Genomic DNA, 19320 nt, shown 5'->3' on the forward strand with positions numbered 1-19320 from the left:
ACTCTTTCCTGCCCAGAGCAGGGGGTTGGACTTGATGATCTACTGAGGTCCCTTCTGACCCTAACATCTATGAATCTATGAATCTATACCAAAACACAACCCCTGCCTAATGTTATTCAGGACATGATAGAGATGTATTGAGACAAACAATAGAAGAGAAGGAAGAGGGAGTAGACCGCAACAGTAGGTTTGTGTGGTTGCAGAGGCTAAGTTTGAGTATTACTTGATCATTAAAAATGTAACTTTAGAACGATCTCCCCTTACACAGGTATCACTTGTTTGATTTCTTGTGGGCACCTGGGTTCAAGAGGGACATGAAGGAATAGGTGGAGGGAAGAATAAAGTACAAATTGGTTCAGGAAGTACCTTCCTGTTGCAAGAGACAGCATGAAGATGGAGGGCGAAACATTATGTATTCAAGATTAAGATTATGGATTCATTATATATCAACCTGCCATGTGCAAATGGGGCACATTGTGTTGGCAAAGATACAAATGAGGGACAGAAGAAATTATTCACGCAGGACACTTAAAATGCTATGGGAGTCCTTTCCTGATTGGAAGTACTCCTATAACATTGATCTCAGGGCCTTGTTACATGTTGCACTTTGGACTGCTCACACACGGACCAGTGTCAGCGTCTGCTTGAGTTTGGAGCAGTCGCACCTTAAGGCTAAAACCCTTCCCTGACTGTCTCCCACTGGCACAGCTGTGGCTTGTCGCTAGAGGGCTGGCAAGCAGGGGCCAGACTAGGAGCTACAGCTGTGCTTTGCCATCACAGAGCTGTTTCTATCCCTGCTCTAGGTGGGGGGCGGTGAGAGCTGGGTTGAGGTGGAGGGGAGAAACATGAAGCTTGGAGGTGGAGAGTTAATGGGGGTGGGTAATGGAATGGGAGGTGGAAGGGAAATAGGGGTGGGAGAAGGGTGGTGCAATGAAGGAAGTCAGCCACTGAACGATAAAACAAAAGAAAAAAAAATTTAAAAAGAAACAAAGAGGAAATAAATTAAAGAAGGACTCATGTTTTAATAAATTGGGATTAGGGATTCGGGTGTTGGGGGTGCTGGTCATGCTTCCCAGGGTGTCTGGGAGCTGGGAGGGGCGAGGGAATGTGTTTTGCAGGGGGGCTACTGCCCCTGCCCTGGGAAGGAAGCCCCAGCTCAAAGGGACCCAATCCAGTCCCTTGCCTTGTTCTCCCCCACCCCCAAGACCCTACTCCTGGACCCCTCTGTGCCTTGCGACCTGGCTAGCTGATATGGGCATGGGGCACAGGGTTGCACCCATGGGGGTGGGATAGTCACATCCCCAGGGCAGGCAGAGGCGTTGGCTTGGTGCCAGAACTGCTCCCTGGGCAGTAGAGTTTAGGGGGTGGAAAGTTTGTCCACACAGAACAGGAAAGTTGGGAAGGAGACACTGCATCCTGGGATGCTGGAGGACTGCAGCTTGGGGGGGGTCCATCTGTAGAGAGTGGCCACACACTAAAGGAACATGAGTTGGGGAACATGGATCAGAGAGAAACTTGCCCTGGAATTACATCACTTTAAGCTGTCTAACATGTGCTTAAAACTAGTTTCAGGTGTTAATGTGTAGATCATCCAGGGGTTAAGAGTTCCAGGAGCCACCTAAAATTAATATTTAACCAGGCCCTTAGGAACATGAATTTTAGGTGGAATGGAGCTAATGCTGGGTCTAAATGAAGGCAGCACTGGGCGCTTATAGACATGCTCTGGGAGTGGCGGGGGGGAGCCGCTTTAATTAGAGCTGCTCTAATGAAAGCGCCTGGGGCGTCACGTGTACCAGTGTCCCCACACTGAAAAATCACGGTGGGGCCGCTTTAGTTAAATGAGCTTTAGTCAAAGGAGCTTTAGTTAAAGTGCCATTTGTCAGTGTGGAGACACGTGGTGCTACAGTCTGCTGGAGCACGGTAATTACCACACCCCATCAGACTTGATTAATTGAGTCTGCTCTGATGCACGGTATGCACAGCGCATCAGAGCAGCCTCAATGCCCACCGTCTAGTATAGATTATGCTGGGAATCAGGCGTATGGGTTTTATTGATAACTCTTCCAGTGACCTGCCATTGTGACCTTGTCACTTCACCTCTCTGTGCCTTGGTTCTTCCTCTGACCATTTTTTTTTTTGCACTGTCTGTTTTTAAAGTCTTTGGAACAGGGTTGGCCTCCGACTATATTTTTGTGAAGTGTCACATAGGTAATCGTCACACACATAACATAGTAATGAAATGAGGGACACCTGAGACGCATGCTTGTGGTTGAGGAACAAGGCAGGTCTGCAATGATGCAGGATCCCTTGCCAGCTGACTAGGGGGCTGAAACGGCTCTCATTCACCAGAAGATAGGCTAGTTTTTTCTGGTCCCCATTAAGGCTTTTAGAATTCCTTTAGTGTTCCTTTGGGCTCAGGCACAAGGTTATGAATGCAAAATAACTCCAGAAAAAGCCGACTAAATAAAACCCACCACCTACACTGATGCGATGGCGATCGTAATTTGGATGATAGATTAAACTATGACACAGTTGGCAATTACTATCACTATATATCACCTTTATACGACACTTTTATTTCTTAAAGAACTCGAGTCCTTTTTAAGCTAATATATAAATTATATTTAGGGACCATAACCCAGACTCCCTCCTTCAAGCCAAGTGCCCCATTCACTAGGCTAGTCAGGCTCCCTTTTTCCTGCTGTCTCTTTTCCTGGCCTGGTGAATCTTGCATTCCCTTCAGTCCAGTGGCCCAGAAAAGCACGGGTGGAGAGTGCCACCACCCAACCTTGTTTTTAAGTTTTTGTAAGTGGTAGATGAAACTAGAGCCTGGCTCTCCAGCTTTCTGGGCATCTCCTCTAACAATGAGGCGATTTAATGAAAGTTGAGTCCTGGCGTCACTTCCACTACCACTACCACACTACCACTACCACTACCCACTACCACTACCCACTACCGCTACCACTACCACACTACCACTAGGCGATTTAATGAAAGTTGAGTCCTGGCGTCACTACCACTACCACACTACCACTACCACTACCACTACCACACTACCACTACCGCTACCACTACCACACTACCACTACCACTACCACACTACCACTACCACTCTACCACTACCAGTGGCCTTTTGAAAGGAAAACACTGGGCCTTGTTTGGTTCTTTCAAAGAATCATTATAGGTATCACTCCTCAAGATTGATTTCTGGGATATGGATGCTGCTGGAGAGGTATCTAAGTTCTGGAGGGGCACAGGACTTCAGGCACACTCTTGTGCTTAACATTTCTTATTGGTGAGCTCCAGGCAGCTCCTTGCTGAGTGTGTAGGTATTTGTGAATTGACTCTTTTGAGGCACTTAACTCTCCCCAGAAACTGTCTAAGGAGTATGGGTGTCTATTGCTGGGCTTTGGTTTCCAGCTGTGTTCAGTTGCCTCCTAGCTAGGCCTGGCAACCCATAACCTACAGGTGCCAAAATCTTTTACTGGATCTGGTCCTAAAACCCAACAGTGAAGGGACATAGCTGGACACCTGGAGTAAAGCAGAACTGGTTTGCGATCGTGAACATGTGGCTGCCAGCGGCAACTTCTTTATTTCTGAACCACTCCCCACAGGTCAGCGCCAGGCGAGGGTGCCCCTTTTCTCCCTCCTTCCCCCCAGTTATGCTACTGTAAAACCCATAAGCTGTTGGCATCGTTTCTCAAGACAGCGAGCTAAAAGTAACTAAATAGTCAAGAGAGACAAGAAAAAGTAAACAGCAATAAGAAACCAGTAAAAGCCCAGTTCAGGAACAGTCTGCTTCATCTGAAAAATGCACCTTGACAAAAATTGCGACAAACCTTAACCAGAATGCAGTCTCCCCTGTCTTGATCCACCCACATCCAGGCTTTCAGCAAAGAGGTAACGGACCACAAGCTCTATTATGTTAAAATGGCAATTGGTATTTTGTACAGGAATTGCTTTCATTGCCTATCATCCTCAGCACTGGTTTACGGCGGGGAGGTGGCTATCTCAGGCAACAGTGTTCTTGCTAGTGTATTCCATCAGAAGCCTTCTTTCTTAATCAACTGTCTGGACAGCACTCGTGCAAAAGCACTCAGTTTTGAAGTTATGGGCTGTTTGCAACTAAACTGTGTCTTTAAAACAACTGAGCATTTGTTTGCTAAATTAAACAAAGAAAAGGTACTCATTTGCACTCTCGCTGAACTCTCTACCGACACTAGACTGAGTCCTAGAATCACAGAAAAGTAGGGCTGGAAAGGATGTGAGAAGGTCATCTAGTCCAACCCCGCCTGCACAAGGGAGAATTGTCCCTGCTGAAAGCATTCAAGACAACTGTTCATCTAATCTGTTCCTAAAACCTTGCGAGGAGGAAGATTTCACAACCTCTCTAGGTACTTCATCCCAATACTTAACCCCCCTCGCAGTGAGCAAGTTCTCCCTAATAGCAAACCTAAATTTCCCTGGGTGCAATTTAAGACTGTTATGTCTTGTCCTGTCCCCTGCAGCCACAGAAAACAGTCTTTCACCATCCTCTTTATAACCACCCTTCACATATTTGAAAACTATGATCAAATCCCCCTTCAGTCTTCTGTCCTCCAGATTAAATAATCCCAGTGCTTCAACCTTTTCTCATAAATCATGTTGCCTAGATCTCTTCTATTTTTGTTGCTCTCTGTTGGATTCTTTTGAATTTCTCCATGTCTTTCTTGAAGTGTGGGACCTAATACTGAACATAAACTGGATGTAATACAGGACATAGCACTCTCCAGTGCTGTGGGATATAAGGGCCTGATTCTTTACTGATTCACATTTTGTGTAATGGTTGATGCTATTCCCGCAGCACCAGAGAAGAGCTCCATGCAGGCACTGCTTTCATTTCACATGGATGTAAATGGCTACCAGCCGGGCAAGGAAATGGAGAACTATGTCTTGAGTTGGGAAATGTCTCCAGAACCCGGTATTACAAGGGTGAAACGGAGTAACGTTTCTCTTTTTCCTGAGCTAAATTGTTGCTCTGTATCTTGTTCCTTGGCACCGGAAGAAATACGGAGTGAAAGCTCCGGAGCCTTGCGCAACGTTGATGGTGAAAGAGGCCTGTTTAAATATGTAGCGGCTCATTAATATACTGCTACGTCCTGAAGAAGCTACTTCAGTGATTCTCAACCTTGAGATCTTGTCAAGGGTTGTCAAGGGGTGCCACATCATATTTGCACGCTTAACAGTGCTAATACGATTCACAAGATAAACCAGAGATTTCAAACAGGAATCCACAGTGTTAAAAACACTCTGCCCTGTTGCAGTCTTTCTGAGTTCTTTGCAACAGAAAAACGGCTCTATTTTCCCCCACCACGGTCAAAAAACGACTGAACGCTAAGAGCTGGCATTTTCCGAGACATGCCTCAAGTCTAGAGAGAGGTCCTTCCTATCTAAAAACCACTGACCTACCTAGCATCCATACAGCCTCCTTGCACCCCAGAACTTGAAGATCATCAAGACCTCGCAGTCCACATCATAAGCTAACTCCTCTTCCATTACCATTTTTCTCCTTTAATAATCAGCTATTCAGAGTTTTACTTTCCCTTGGCAACTTTTAACCTGTGTAGCTGTAATCATTATAGTGAGTGATGATATCAAGTCAGGGTGACACGTTGCAAATGATTTTTACTAAATAATGATATGATGAGCTGAAGGAAGGAGTTTTATTAGTCTTAACTCAGCAGACATTGATTGGGGAAGGGAAAATGACTGATCGATATATCAGGTTTCTGCGAGGATAAGGCAATACGTGACAGCTACAGAAAACTCTATAAATCACAGAGAAATTTTTATGATCAAAGTAAGAGCTACGAACTGCCCTTTAAAGTTTCACAGAGCCACAATGAAGAGAGTAACAGACCTGAGTCATTTGTCTCTATTATGCTTGGGATCCTTTGAGAATCAAATGATTGAAGAATGATGCCATTACCCTCTTTTATTGGGGAGTAGATACGGATGTTGCATGAGTATTGCTTCCCAATCGCAAGAGAGGGTTGGACTTGTGAAAGAAATCCTTGAAGTTGCCAAGAAGCCAGTGCAACACCAGCATTTTCTGCTTTATTGCTATGCACGCCAAAGGTCAGCAGGAGCCCATTTGGCCAGTCGGGTTGAGGCATGCCACTTTCTGTAGCCAGGGGTAGCTGCTACAGTACTTAGGATAGCATCGACTCATCTCTGTGGCTCGGCAATATGAAAGCCTGCAGTTATGGGTTCAGGCTCCTCTCCAGATCTGCAGTTTGTATCTTGGTTTCTTTCTCTAGCTCCGGATGCCCAACTTGTGTCCTGGCTGTTCACCTCCAGGACCTGACACTTGGCTGGTTCTTGGCTCCTGCTTTTTGACTTGCTGCATTGCTTTAGTCCTAATCCTATGCCTGGAGACCTGGGCCTTGCTGCCTTTCAGTTTGACCAGCCTTCTACACAGGCCACTCATTTGTATCTGGAAATGCCACGGAGACACAGTCTACCCATTGGGAAAGAAGTGGTGGCCGGCTGCAGAATGTGCAGCTGCAAGGCCATGCCCATCAGGAGAGCCAGCTGCACAGTCAGGGCAGGAGCCCAAGGAGCCAGTACCTAACAAGTTCAACACTGATGGATAACAAATTTAATGGCTTTCTGACACAGTGTCAGCTGTTCTTCCTGTCAATCAGTTCCTTAATTGATGGCTTCCAGGATTGGGGCTCCCTGGTCCTTCAGAAACACAGCCCCCCTATTCCACTGGGTTATTTAAAATGAGCAATGTCAATCCTCTTTGCCCCTAATTGTGAACCATTGCTGATGCTGTGAATGTGTTCCTGGATAGCTCTATACTGCAGGGTTATTAGGGTGAGTTAGTTTGTCCTTAGAGCTGCACTGCTGTGGCTAGACTGCTACTGAGACCTAGCTAGTTGGTTTGGTGACAGCAAGGGGATCTCTGCACTACACAGCAGTCTGTAGCATAGACGGACCCTCCAATAACTGTTCTTAATTTGGCCAGATCTTCAGCTGCTATAAGGAAGCACAGTTTCACTGATATTGGTGGAAATATGGGGTTTCTATTACTACCAGTTTCAATTTCAAGAACTTGAAGGTAGATTTGAAAGAGGATGGGGCTAGATTGTTCTCAGTGGGGGCAGATGGCGAAACAAGGAGCAATGGGCTCAAGCTGCAGCAAGGGAAGTTGAGGTTGGATATTAGGAAGAATTTTCTCACTAGGTGGGTGGTGAAGCACTGGGACAGGCTCCCCAGAGAGGTGTTGGACTTTCCATCTTTGGAGGTTTTGCAGATGTGGCTAAACACAGTCTTGACTGGGATGATGTCGTTGGGGCTGGTCCTGCTTGGAGCAGGGGGTTGGACTAGATGTGACCTCCTGAGGTCCCTTCAACCCTCATTTTCCGTGATTCTGTGAGTGGAGCTGCTGGCCTTCAGGTTCACATGGTGCTTCTTTGCCTTAGTTATCTAAAGTATAATCAAATCAACAACTCCTACATGCATGTGGACACATACACACACAGAGAAAAGAAATTAGCAGGAAAACTGAAGCACAAATCCAGCTTGGCTCTCAGTAGTGTTTGCTTCTCAGGGATAGGAGAAAAAAACAACAGGTCCTACTTCAAGAGATGCATCAGATTTTGGTTCCCTGAAGTCAGAAAGAATCCCAGCGATCTTTGTAGCTCTTGGCTCTTGCTTGTCAGAGGTCAGTATTGGAGATTATTTATCCCAGCTGTAATGTGAAACTCCCTCCTATCACATAACACTTGCTTCATGTTCCATGATGTTTCCTGTTCCATTATATCTATCTATCTATCTATCTATCTATCTATCTATCTCCATTATATATATATATCTCCATTATATATATATATCTCCATTATCTCTCTCTCTCTCTCTATATATATATATAAAGACGATAATACCTCATTTTGTTAGATAAAATTAGTTTGCACCTTTGCAAGAATTCTTTCTATTAAAATAATTTTAAAATAAGGTTGCCAACTCAGACAGGACCTTGATGGAAAGAACATTGCTAGGCCTCAGCAACTTGAATTGATCAATGTAGGTCAAATGTTTCTTTCTCCGGGTTGTATTTGTGTGCACAACTATAATGCATCATTCTGCATAATGTGTAATTATATGCAGTATTTTATTCCAAGTGCAGGACTTGGCACTTGTCCTTTTTGAATTTCATCAAGGTCTGATTGTTTGCAGACCAGTTCTCCAGTCTATCCAGGTCATTCTGGATCCTAGCCCTGCCTTCCAGAATGTCTGTAGTACTTCAGAGAAGGACTGGGGGGGGGGTTACTACAGACCATAAGCTGAATATGAGCCAACAGCGTGCTCTTGTTGCAAAAAAAAAAAAAAAAAAAAAGCCAACAGCATCCGGGGTTGTAGTAACAGGGGTGTCACCTGAAAATCAGGGGAAGAAGAGACTCTTCCACTCTATTTGGCACTGGCAAGACTTCACCTGGAGTCCTGAGCCCCACACTTCAAGAAGGCAAGAGCAGGTTAGACCGACAGTTCACTGGGATGATCCTGCTTTGAGCAGGGGGTGGTCTAGATGACCTCATGAGGTCCCTTCTTGCCCTACTTTCCTATAGTACTATGAACACTTTTTGATGTAGTTCTTTCCTTCCCTTAACAAAACAGCCATGCAGGGACCTTTATATGCCTCTTGGACCTCTTGGTTTTATTTTTAGGCCTTGATCTCTCTGTCTAGATCCAGACTTCTTTGCTTCTCTTTCATCACCCTCAGCAGCAGGTTTTACATTCCTATTTAAACATCAGTCAGAAAGGCTTTTCAGTCCCTGCCTTGTTTCTACACACCCTCTGCAGGAGAGCATGTCCCCTTCCCTAGACTGCGTTCTGATGGTACTGCAACTAGCCCTGGTTCTCAATTCTTGTTCTTGGCCTTGATCACATCTTCACAGAGAAATTATGTTTGAATACTTCCCCTCTCATTCACAATCTTACAGCCTCTTTGTGACAACTATAGCAATTACTTGCATAGGAAAGGTCTGACTTGCATCTTAATGCAAATAGACCCGTTGCATACAAGAAGGAAGAACGGTACTACGTGACGTTTTCTCTGCAGGCCACCAGGAGCTGCTCCCTGAATTGCCATTTGTTCACGGCTATGGTTTGAGGTGACGAGAACATCTAGAGGACGCATACATATATAAGACAATGAGGATTTGATTTATTTATGTACCTATTCATGGGTGACTGGTGCCTCCCGAGTCTGGGGGGGGCACCAGATCACCTACATGGGGCAGGGGGGAGGGGGTCCTCCATGGCCGATCACAGAGCGGGGGATGTCCCCCAGTGGCTGATCATCGAGCGCAGAACCACCAGTAGTGAAACCCGAAGTGCACGTCCACTGGCTCTTCCAGTTTCACGACTAGCGCTTCCAGGGGTGCACGGCCAATCTCAGAGGGTGTGCGTGCACCGGTGTGCACCCCCTACGTGCTGCCAACATACCTATTGATAGCAAATCCTACTAGGGAACCAGTAACCAAAAGTTTCCTGTCAAGCGTCAGGATTCATAGCCAGATGAGTCAAGGATCATGGTCAATAATCCGTTTAACCCTGTTATACATGTCCTGAGTTTCCCAGCAATATTTTTGTGTGCTGTAAGGTACGCTGGATGAATCACCTGCAATTGTGTCTTTTAGCAGGCCGATAGTCATCTGTGTCTTATTCTAGTTTTCTAAGGAATAGAGTCCACAGGCACACATCTGGTTTCCTGGTGTTGATTTTGGTGGAATGACCTGGCAGCTAGGCAGAGGCAGAGTGGTTGCTGTCGTCAGGCTGGAGAGGCATTTGCAGCAGGTGGTTTGTGTCCGGGGAACCACAGAAGGATGGTGGATTCCCAAGTCTTTCTTTAAAGCGAGGCACTGAAGCTTGAGGGGGAGCTCATAAATACTGTCTTGTTCCAATTATAAGTAGACCTTTTTTCCGCTCCAAACACACCCAGATATTATGTACAGGGTTAACCTGTAATCTGAACAGTATGGTACCATTGTACAGAGCAGATGATACTGCATGGCACTCTTAGGAGCCATCCAGCGTGGTTACTAAAGGTGCCATACCAGGTCATCTGGTCAGGTATGGCAGCAGTGGGCTTACTTTGCATGGTGAACGACCACACTGGGTGGCCCAGATCACCCCCACTTGACATTTTCCCAGGATCTTCTTGGTCTGTGATGAATGAATCCTTCATCATGAAGCCAGGATCTCAGAAGCCCTAACATTTCGGTGTCAGGTTAAGGTGTCCAGACCTCTGGTTCCTCTGCAGGGGCTGGGAAGCATTGGGTCCCAGCTCTGGAGCCATCCATATGACAGGGTCACCACTGGAGCCATAGAGCCAGGACCCAGTCTATGAGGTGGATGGGCAGGAAACCATGCAGAGTCGGATACACTTCAGAAGTGCTGATACATGCACATAGCAATAGTGCAAATAGAGCCACCCACTTCTCCTTCCCCACATCCCTCAAATCAGTAAGATTTGGATTTTGAGCCCCTGATACCAGGACCAGGACTGCTTTAAACCTTTAAACAGTTTTCTGGTCAACAAAAAATGTTTGTTAGGCTATCTGCTGACATGCAATTTTAGGCTGACGACTATAATGAGCCTTGAGCATTTTCTTTAAATTTTATTTTTCATGCATTTAGCCCTGTGTTTCTTTTCCTTCATTGCGGTCTGGGACAGAAGTTTCATAAACCAGTTTGACCTAAATCAGTTGAGTCAGATACTAAGTTCAACCAGGTTTATCTTAAACCAGTTTCAGCCATTTTGAAACTGGTTTATGTGCACTGAACTTCTATTCTGTTACAGGTTTAACCCAGTTTCTGATCACTTATACTGGTTTATGTATGACTTCTGTCCTTAGCCTGTTTGAATCTACTGTGTGATTTAGTGAGGGCAATAGTGGTTCCAGGGCTACAGCTATGGTTATCCATTTATATTTGGGCCAAAATCTGGTTTTCCTAACACTGAACCTGCAAATGTGGGATTCCTTATAATCAGAACAATACAGTACACAGTGACGGGTTTTTTCTTCCTTCTTTTCCCCTTGTTGCATTATTCTGTTTTACCAACAAATTCAATAAGCTCCAATCTGCCATGATTTGTTTTGGACCAAGGCTTCCCCCTGACATGCTGCTACATTTTAGAAATGAACTGATTTCCTTACAGCTTAGTTGACACAAATTGGGTCAGGGAGGTCTGCGCTCTGATTCCAGCTACGTGTTATGTAGCACAGCAAAGTTTTATGACTTCCAGTCCTCGCCCGAATGGGGTAGACGGTGCTTGTTGAGACCCTGCAGGCAAGGCAGGTGTTTTAAAGTCTATGGCAGATTAGCCACTCCTTGATTAACACCTGAGACAGAACTTCTGAGTGATCCTGTTCATTAAGGCAGACGGGAAGCTTGGGTTGCCTGTGGCTGGCCCAGGTCTGCTTTTGTTTGCAAAAGTCTCAGACAAAGGGGTTTGGGATGGTATCTCGAAGGGGCTGTTCTCCAAGTCCCTCCACCCCCTTCCCGGGGTGTCAAGGGGCTTCTTACTGAAGGAGCCAGAGAGACAAGTTATTTAGTGCTGGGAATGAGCATGATTGTATATCTTTCTCGAAGGGGTGGATGCCAAGATTACAGGTCCAATCCTGTATGGGACACAAGACCTTTCCTACTTCATCAGGTTGGACTAGATGATCTCTTGAGGTCCCTTCCAGCCCTACTTCTGTATGATTTCTATGTTGGTGCCGAGAGATCTTCATGTGCTCCAGGGATCGGTTAAATATGCCTGAGGAATGTGGGGTGATGTGTTTTAATTTCCCCAGAAGATGTTGTGCCATGTTTTTATCTGTGTTGTAGTTGCTCCTTAGAATACCTTAGGTCTTGTCTTCTCTCTCTCATCCTATCTCTTATCTACCCCATTATGGGTGGTAGAAGGGGCATTTCTTTCTTCCTACATTTAATTATCTTTCACTGAAAAGTGGTTTTCTGCCATGTACAGACCTTGGGCCTGTCTGACTTTGTTCCTACCACTGCAACTTTATAATAACTGAATAGTCTTTAGTGAAATTAGAGTCAGATTCTGGCCCATTGTCATAACAAAAAACCCTTTTTTGGGCTGTAAGAGGTGAGAAATATTGCATTGCTAGAATCAATGGCAATAGTATTGAAAGACTAAAATAAGAACTGCTTTTGAGTTACCTACAAGGCTTCTTCCAACAGAGTTCACATTTCTATTAATTGTCCATATTTTTAACTCCTATCTGAAGCCTTACAATATATGATAATATATTATATTAAATGAAAAATGTACAGTACCATAAAAGACAAAGTATTTAAACTGCCCTTCCAGAAAGGAAGCGGGGTTAAGCACAGATGCCATTGTGGACTTTTTCTTTTTTAAAGCTGATATTAGGTTTTATTTTAGTGTGCGTGTGTGTCTGCATGTGTGCATGCACATGTGGCTATACACATGCGTGTGTTCTACCTAAAGCCTGCGTTGGTTTAATAAATGTACATATATTTATGTGTATGTACATGCATGCACCCACACAGACACATGACCAACCACCCACACGTGCACACAGACCTGCATGCATGCAGCCACACAGGCACACAGACACATGTACACATGCGCCTGCACAGACACATGTACACATGTTCCTGCACAGGCACACAGACGCATGTACACATGCGCCTGCACAGACACATGTACACATGTTCCCGCACAGGCACACAGACACATGTACACATGTGCCTGCACAGACACACAGACACACATACACATGCACCCGCACAGACACACAGACATCCACACCTACAGACATCTGCACATGCACCCATGCAGACACGCACGCCCATGCAGGTGCACACCCACCCACCCAAATAAACACTTTTAAGCCAAGCCAGGATTATTAAGATCAGTCCTCCTACAGCAGTTGTTTAGTAAATTGAATTTCTTGCCTCATTTGTTACTCATTGGATTAGCGAATTTCAACAAGTAATAGTTGCCTGAGGGCTTAAAAAATATCAGCGCTGCACTCTGACAACAGAGGTTGCACATCTAAAATATATTAAAAATAATGACAACAGCAGCAGCAACACTTGATAGATGTATGTTTAGCTACACAAAATCGATATTCATACCTTAGCATCATGTGGTGCAAGTAGCACAGTTAGATAATTCATTAGTTTGCCACCTCTGGAGACTTTTGGTAAAAATCTATTTTCTTTTTTACTTGTAATTTAAATAAAGAAGATCGTTTTAGCCCAGATCTCAACAGGTAACTGGTCATATTGCAAAGCTTCTGGCTAGCCATAGTAATATTTCCTGTTCAGGAGGGGCCCCTGCCTAAGCCAGCATGTAGTGTAATAGGACAAGTTGAGTTCAGAGATGTCAAGGCTAGAAGAGACCGTTATGATCACCAAAACTAAAATCCTGCATTGCTCTCACCCCATAGCTTATAGTTCAGTGTTTAGAGTATCAAATCTTCTGTAGGCTGAATCCAGGCAAGGGCTGAAAATCTACACCCAGGATTGGCCACGAGACATTATTCTGTAGTAGTAGGCAACCGCTGATCTTTCTGGATCATGGTGAGAGGTCGCCAGGACCATCAATGCATATGTCTAGGCAGGAATATAGAGGACTGGAGGCTCCCCAGACTTTTCTTCCCTCTTTAGGCCATCGAAACACAATCCAAACGCCAGTCCAAGTCTGGACATCTGGTGCCTTGGTGGCTGCAGTTATATGCATGTCTGGCAGTCGAACCCGGGTCTCCCACATGGAAGCAAGGATTCTACTACTGAGCCGCATCAGTGGGTACTTAATCCTGTATGCCATCATGATCAATGTCTGTGGATTGCAAAGACGCTCTCGCAGGAGATGTCTGGACGCTCACTTTGCTGGGGTCATATGACCCCGGCAGTTTTTCCTGCCCAAGCGCGGAGGGAGCTGGACCTAATGATCTTGAGAGGTCCCTTCCAGCCCCTAACATCTACGGATCAATTCATATGAGATGCCCTTTTCCAACCTGCTCTGAAAGAAAGTCTAAGCTAGTTGTAGGAGCTCCACCTATCCTGGATTGTTCATTCCCAAAAGAAACTTTCTGTGAAACACAAATTCAGCCATGCTTTCTCTTTGGGTTCCTTGCAGGGAACGCTCAACCCACTTCCTACATCCCTGGTTTCCAAAGAGTTACTCCCACCTCTAGTGCATCCAGGTGGAGTAGTGAGCCAGCTGCAGCCAGAACTCAGCAGTAGACACTTTTTTTTTAAACTAGGAACCTCATCATTTGTTAAATAAGGAGAAGTTGCCAGCACTTTTCAATGCACTGGGAAACTTTTCCTTCAGCCAGATTTAATTCTGCATTACAGGGAAATATTTGGACATGCCTAACAGCAAGAGATTTTTAAATGTTTGCGTGGTGAAAAAAAGTATTTTAGGGATATCTTGCTTACTATGAAATGAACCATAGGGCGCACACGCACGCAAAATATCAAGTTGGAGATCTATTAAGGCTTTATTTCTGTATTTGACTGCCATGCAATTCACCCAAATATAAAATGTTCACATTTCATTTGTGTGTCATTTAAATGGAGAGATCAGAGAGGAATCATTCCACGTCTACTTAACTCAAAGGAGGTATGAACTTGCTAAAAATAATCAGCTGTGTAGATACATATGAGACTGTTGGCTTATACAGAGCTGGCTCTTCCAGATGTACAGAGCCTGCTCCAAAAATCAGGGCTATTGACTATTCACACTACAATCAAACCCGATATGAAGTATGATCTTAATAGCCCAGTGTGTTTTTTCTCTCCCCAGGAATGCGGCAGGGTAATGACTTTGGCACACAGTATCGCTCGGCCATCTACACCTTCTCTCAGGAACAGATGGAAGCTGCTCTGAGATCTAAAGAGGATTATCAAAAGGTAATATTGGATAGGACATGAATTACTGTATGCATGATCAGAGCTGAAAGGAAGTTGGCATGATGCACAGCAAGTCAGTTTGTTCTCTGTGTTTTCTGTCTACTGCTACTGTTGCTGACCCTTTCATCATCCGTCTTAGGTTGCATTTATTTTAAATTGCTGTAACCAGATTTGTAAATCTGAGGACTGTGCTGAGAAAAAGTTATTCCAATCCCAGGACCGTGAAGCTACTGGGACCGTAAAGCTAGTCCAATCTCTGCTTTGCAGTTGAAGTCTTCTTATAATGGGTCAAACCAGAATCTCGGATGCGAACCTTCATGAACTTTGGGCATGAGGGGAAGTGCACAGTCCAGACTCATCTCTGTTTTTTGACCTGTAAAATGTCTCTGTCTGGTCCACAACTGGCAGTGAGCTGAGGGAGACATGCAGTCCATCCAGTGACTTGGGGAGACTGTCTACATTGACTGTAGGCAGCACAGGAGGCCCTCTTTTGTGTCAGAGGTAGACGGCCTTTTCAGCACTGTTTGTTAACTGGACCAGTTGAAGTATTACAAAAGGGTTCTGTTTCTTTTCTGCCACAAGAGATATACTACAGGGACTCAGGTTATCTAAAGGCAGCAGAAACAGTGTCTGCTAAGAGATTACTTTGCAAAATAAGATACTTTGATAATGTCTGTGTAACGGGGTAAGTGCAATCCTATTTTTTAGGATTTTTATTACCCTGTGTAACGGGGTAAGTGCAATCTTTAAGCAATCCTATTTTTTTTTAAATGCAAGGATATATGCATGCATTTGGTGGCAAAATCTCTCTAGTTTGCTGGGATTGTTCATTCTCCTGGAGGCACGCTTTCTGGAACAAACAAACACGTGACAAACTTGTGAGAAAGTTTTGAAATCTCTCTTTGTTATCAGGTTATCAGAACACAAAGGGTCTTAACAGCCTTGTCACCGGTCATTTGAAGGGATGACAGTTTTCCAAGATCAAGAAAATCTGTGTGAAAATGTTATTCCCTGAGTGAAGTTCATTTTGCAGAGCTGACCTGACCGGCAATATGAATGCTAGCTTCAGAATCCAGGTGCACTGAGCGATGCTAGAGGGCTTCATTCTTGAATCATGGCAATATTCTGCTTTTCTTCCTCTCACTTTCCTTTATCCCATACAGTTTGTTGCTAGCTTTTTCCTACTGTCAGAGCATGTGCTGCATTATGCAACATCTCTGGCTAGGTAATCTAGCTTCTAATGATGGTAGGAACAGAAAAATGGCTACCAGATCTAGCCGGTTCAGTACTCTATTTTGGACAGTGACCAGTACCAGATGCTGTAGATGTGAATGTGAAAATCCCTTTAATAGATCATTAGGAAATGAAAAGCATATTTGACTTCAGTGCTATTTTGCAGATTAGCTTGCAAGAGAATAGCGCTTCTTGTAGCTTCAAATAAACAGAGCACTTACTCCAGCATAATTGTACTGAAGAGACCCTAGCTATGATGAAGTTGGATGCTGATAGGTAAGTCTGAATTCGGCTCACCCACCAAAGGATCTGACAATGTTAAGGAATAAAAAATAGACAGACCAGAAATACATGACAGTTGAGATGTGAAGGTGAAGATCAGTGATTCCCATTTGAGGTGATGCACAATATTGGCACTGTTAGGTGTGCAAACACCTACACGTGATTCACAAGATAAACCCAGAGGTTGCAAATAGAAATCCAACGTGTCAAAAACATTCTGACCTGTTCTGGCCTTTCTGAGTTCTTCACAACAGAAATGCTCTATTATTTTTCCATTGTCAAAAAAGGTATGAGCTGGCCTTTTGCTGCAGGGGCTTTGAATTGAATAAGGTTGAGAACCATTGGTGTAAGCGCTGAGCTGTCTGTATCAAGTCTGATTTCTGTAACCACACATGCAAACTTTTCGTGCACAAAAATGTGCATGCGGTCATGTGACTACTTTGCATATGAAGTTGTCCAAGGGTGACTAGCAATTCGAATACGCAGGTAAGCAATTTGTAAATGGTGACTAGCAACATGACCTCATGTGCATCCAGCCGTAAATCTCAGTCCTTTCGGCGTTTATCTGTCTGTGATTATCTATGTTGATCTGTGATTTGGGAAGGTTCCTTCTTCATAATTTACTTAACAGAATGTCATACGCTCATCGCTTTATTGTGGGCCCATTCCACTCCCAAATTGTCACCGCTTTGGAAAAGTACACTGAGAGCTGTAAGCCACAATGCAGTAAGATACAGCTAACGTTAGCAAAAGAGAGCAGAAAACAGCTGACCCTATTTTGTCATTAGTGATACCAACTGGACATGAAAATCCAAATGCTTATATGCTAGAGGCACTGCCTGTCATTTGTACTGCACAATTTTCTAATGGAGGATTATAGTCTACCTATTTTGAAGTTGCATCGTTTGGAAATTGTATATCATTGATTAACTTATATAATTAGCCAGGAGCAAAAAGATGATATCATGCATAGGTTGTGTTTTTTTTTGGTTCTGCACTAGATAGGAGACTTAAAAACCATATGACTAAATACCATAGATGCTCAATATGAACTGTAGTTACAGAAGGAAATGTCATCTACAGTAGCATGGTAGTTGTAGCAAAACTCTGCGTTGAGAGAGAGTAAGGACCTAAGCAAATATTTTTCAAGGACCTTTTAACTGATTTGTATTGCACTTTCAGGCAAACACATATAATGAAGTTCCTTATTACGGTATCCATAACACATCTTAAACAGGGCTTGAGGCTGCTCTTACGCATCTCAGATGATGCAGCTCTATGTATCTTGCGCAGGGCGGTAAACTATGTGTATATCACAATACTCCATTGCTGCAAGATAACTACTGATTTATACCATGTCCTGGAGGGTAAAAACGAGTGCTTTAAGTAGTAACAGAAGTCTATGTATCAGTGAGACTACTGGTTTCCTGGCAATGTAACTGAATAAAAAAGCAAAGGTGGCTTATTCATTAGTATCCTAATAACCAGCCAGAGTGCTTGGATTTAGTTAACTTAAAAAAAAAGCCAAGGACTTTGAAAAGAATAATGGATTTCTATGGGGAGGGAGGAAGGTATACTTGGGGAGCATGCTGCTTGGAGCAGGGGGGTGTACTAGATGACCTTGTGAGGTCCCTTCCAACTCTCATTTTCTATGATTTGATGATTCTTGGGTGTTTTTCAGGGGACCACTGCCATTTTGTTACATTAAGGGAAAACAATTTGCTTCTATTGGGGATTAAATCCTCCTGCTTCAGGACATAAGGCATGCGATAAACTCATGGGGGACAGAAAGAAACTTCCTCCATGGTGAAGACATGGTCAAAACAGTTTTGACCATGGTGCTGGTATCTTCTACCTTCCTCTAAAACAGGGTTGTCCAACGTTTTTGAATGTGGGGCCAGATCACGAACTTTTTATCACCCAGTGGGTTGGCGAGCCATATTCAAAGACCTCATAGGGAGTGGTATCACATCAGGAAGTGATGCCACATGACCTTTGACACCAATGAAGTTGCAGGAAGTGACAATGAAATGGGTCTAACCAGTTCAAAACTCTCCCTCTAAACGACTCATTTCCTGGATCTCAGCAAGTAAGCTGGAGTTCTCAGACAATTATGCAAGCGTCACAGAGCCGTTAATGGCCCAGCCCATCAGTCCAGTTGCCCCGTGCTTTAGAGTCCTAGTGAAGACATTAGCATTATTTCTGGCTGTGCAATGTGTGAGCATCCCCAGTGGAGGGAAGGCATCCCACTACAATTCATTCATTGTACCCAACAACATATATCAAATCCTTCCTTGGAAACATCTATTTCACTCCACCACCTTTCCTGCCAGAAACTCTTCTCCCCTTTGCCACACACCTCCAAGGTCAAGGAGGGGCCGCGGTTTTCCTTTAGCTAAAGTTTTGGGGCCACACCTGACACCACGCAAATGCCTGGGCATTCCAGCGCAGGGAGGCAAGGAGCCGCTGGGGCCGGCGCAGAAGGGAAGTGCGGCCGCACATGTGGAGCGTGGAGTCCGTGCAAGGGCCCGGCAGGGCACTCAGGCCCCGCACCTGTAAACGGAGCAGGATTTGGCCCAAGGGCCGGGCACAGAGCTGTGAGAAACCTCGCCGGGGCGGGCCCTGACCCGCTGGGGGATCCCGGAGCCCAGCAGGGGCAGCGCAGTGGGAGACGTGATGAGGACCGCGGAAGGGCGGCTTCAGCTGCATGCCGCTTTTCCTGGCTGGTGCTGACCCAGCCGGGTCCGTCCCATCCAGAGCAGCATGCGGCTGAAGCTGGCTCCCCACGTGCTGCTGGGGATGGGAGGAGCCTGGCCGGGTCAGCACCAGCCAGCAGAAGCGGTGGGGAGC

At 44.8% G+C, this 19320-nt stretch overlaps 1 protein-coding gene across 2 annotated transcripts in view; it reads left to right on the forward strand.

The window, feature by feature from the left end:
• The window catches only part of MSRA (methionine sulfoxide reductase A), a 472177-nt gene that overhangs the window by 314881 nt on the left and 137976 nt on the right, over positions 1–19320 (forward strand). For both annotated transcript variants that reach the window (XM_006028148.3, XM_025209513.1), the window contains one exon: positions 14849–14955. In XM_006028148.3, coding sequence (XP_006028210.1) covers positions 14849–14955 — 107 coding nt within the window. The remainder of the gene's footprint in view (positions 1–14848; positions 14956–19320) is intronic.

This window comes from Alligator sinensis, unplaced genomic scaffold (genome assembly GCF_000455745.1).
Source record: "Alligator sinensis unplaced genomic scaffold, ASM45574v1 scaffold393_1, whole genome shotgun sequence".
Taxonomy (NCBI): domain Eukaryota; kingdom Metazoa; phylum Chordata; order Crocodylia; family Alligatoridae; genus Alligator; species Alligator sinensis.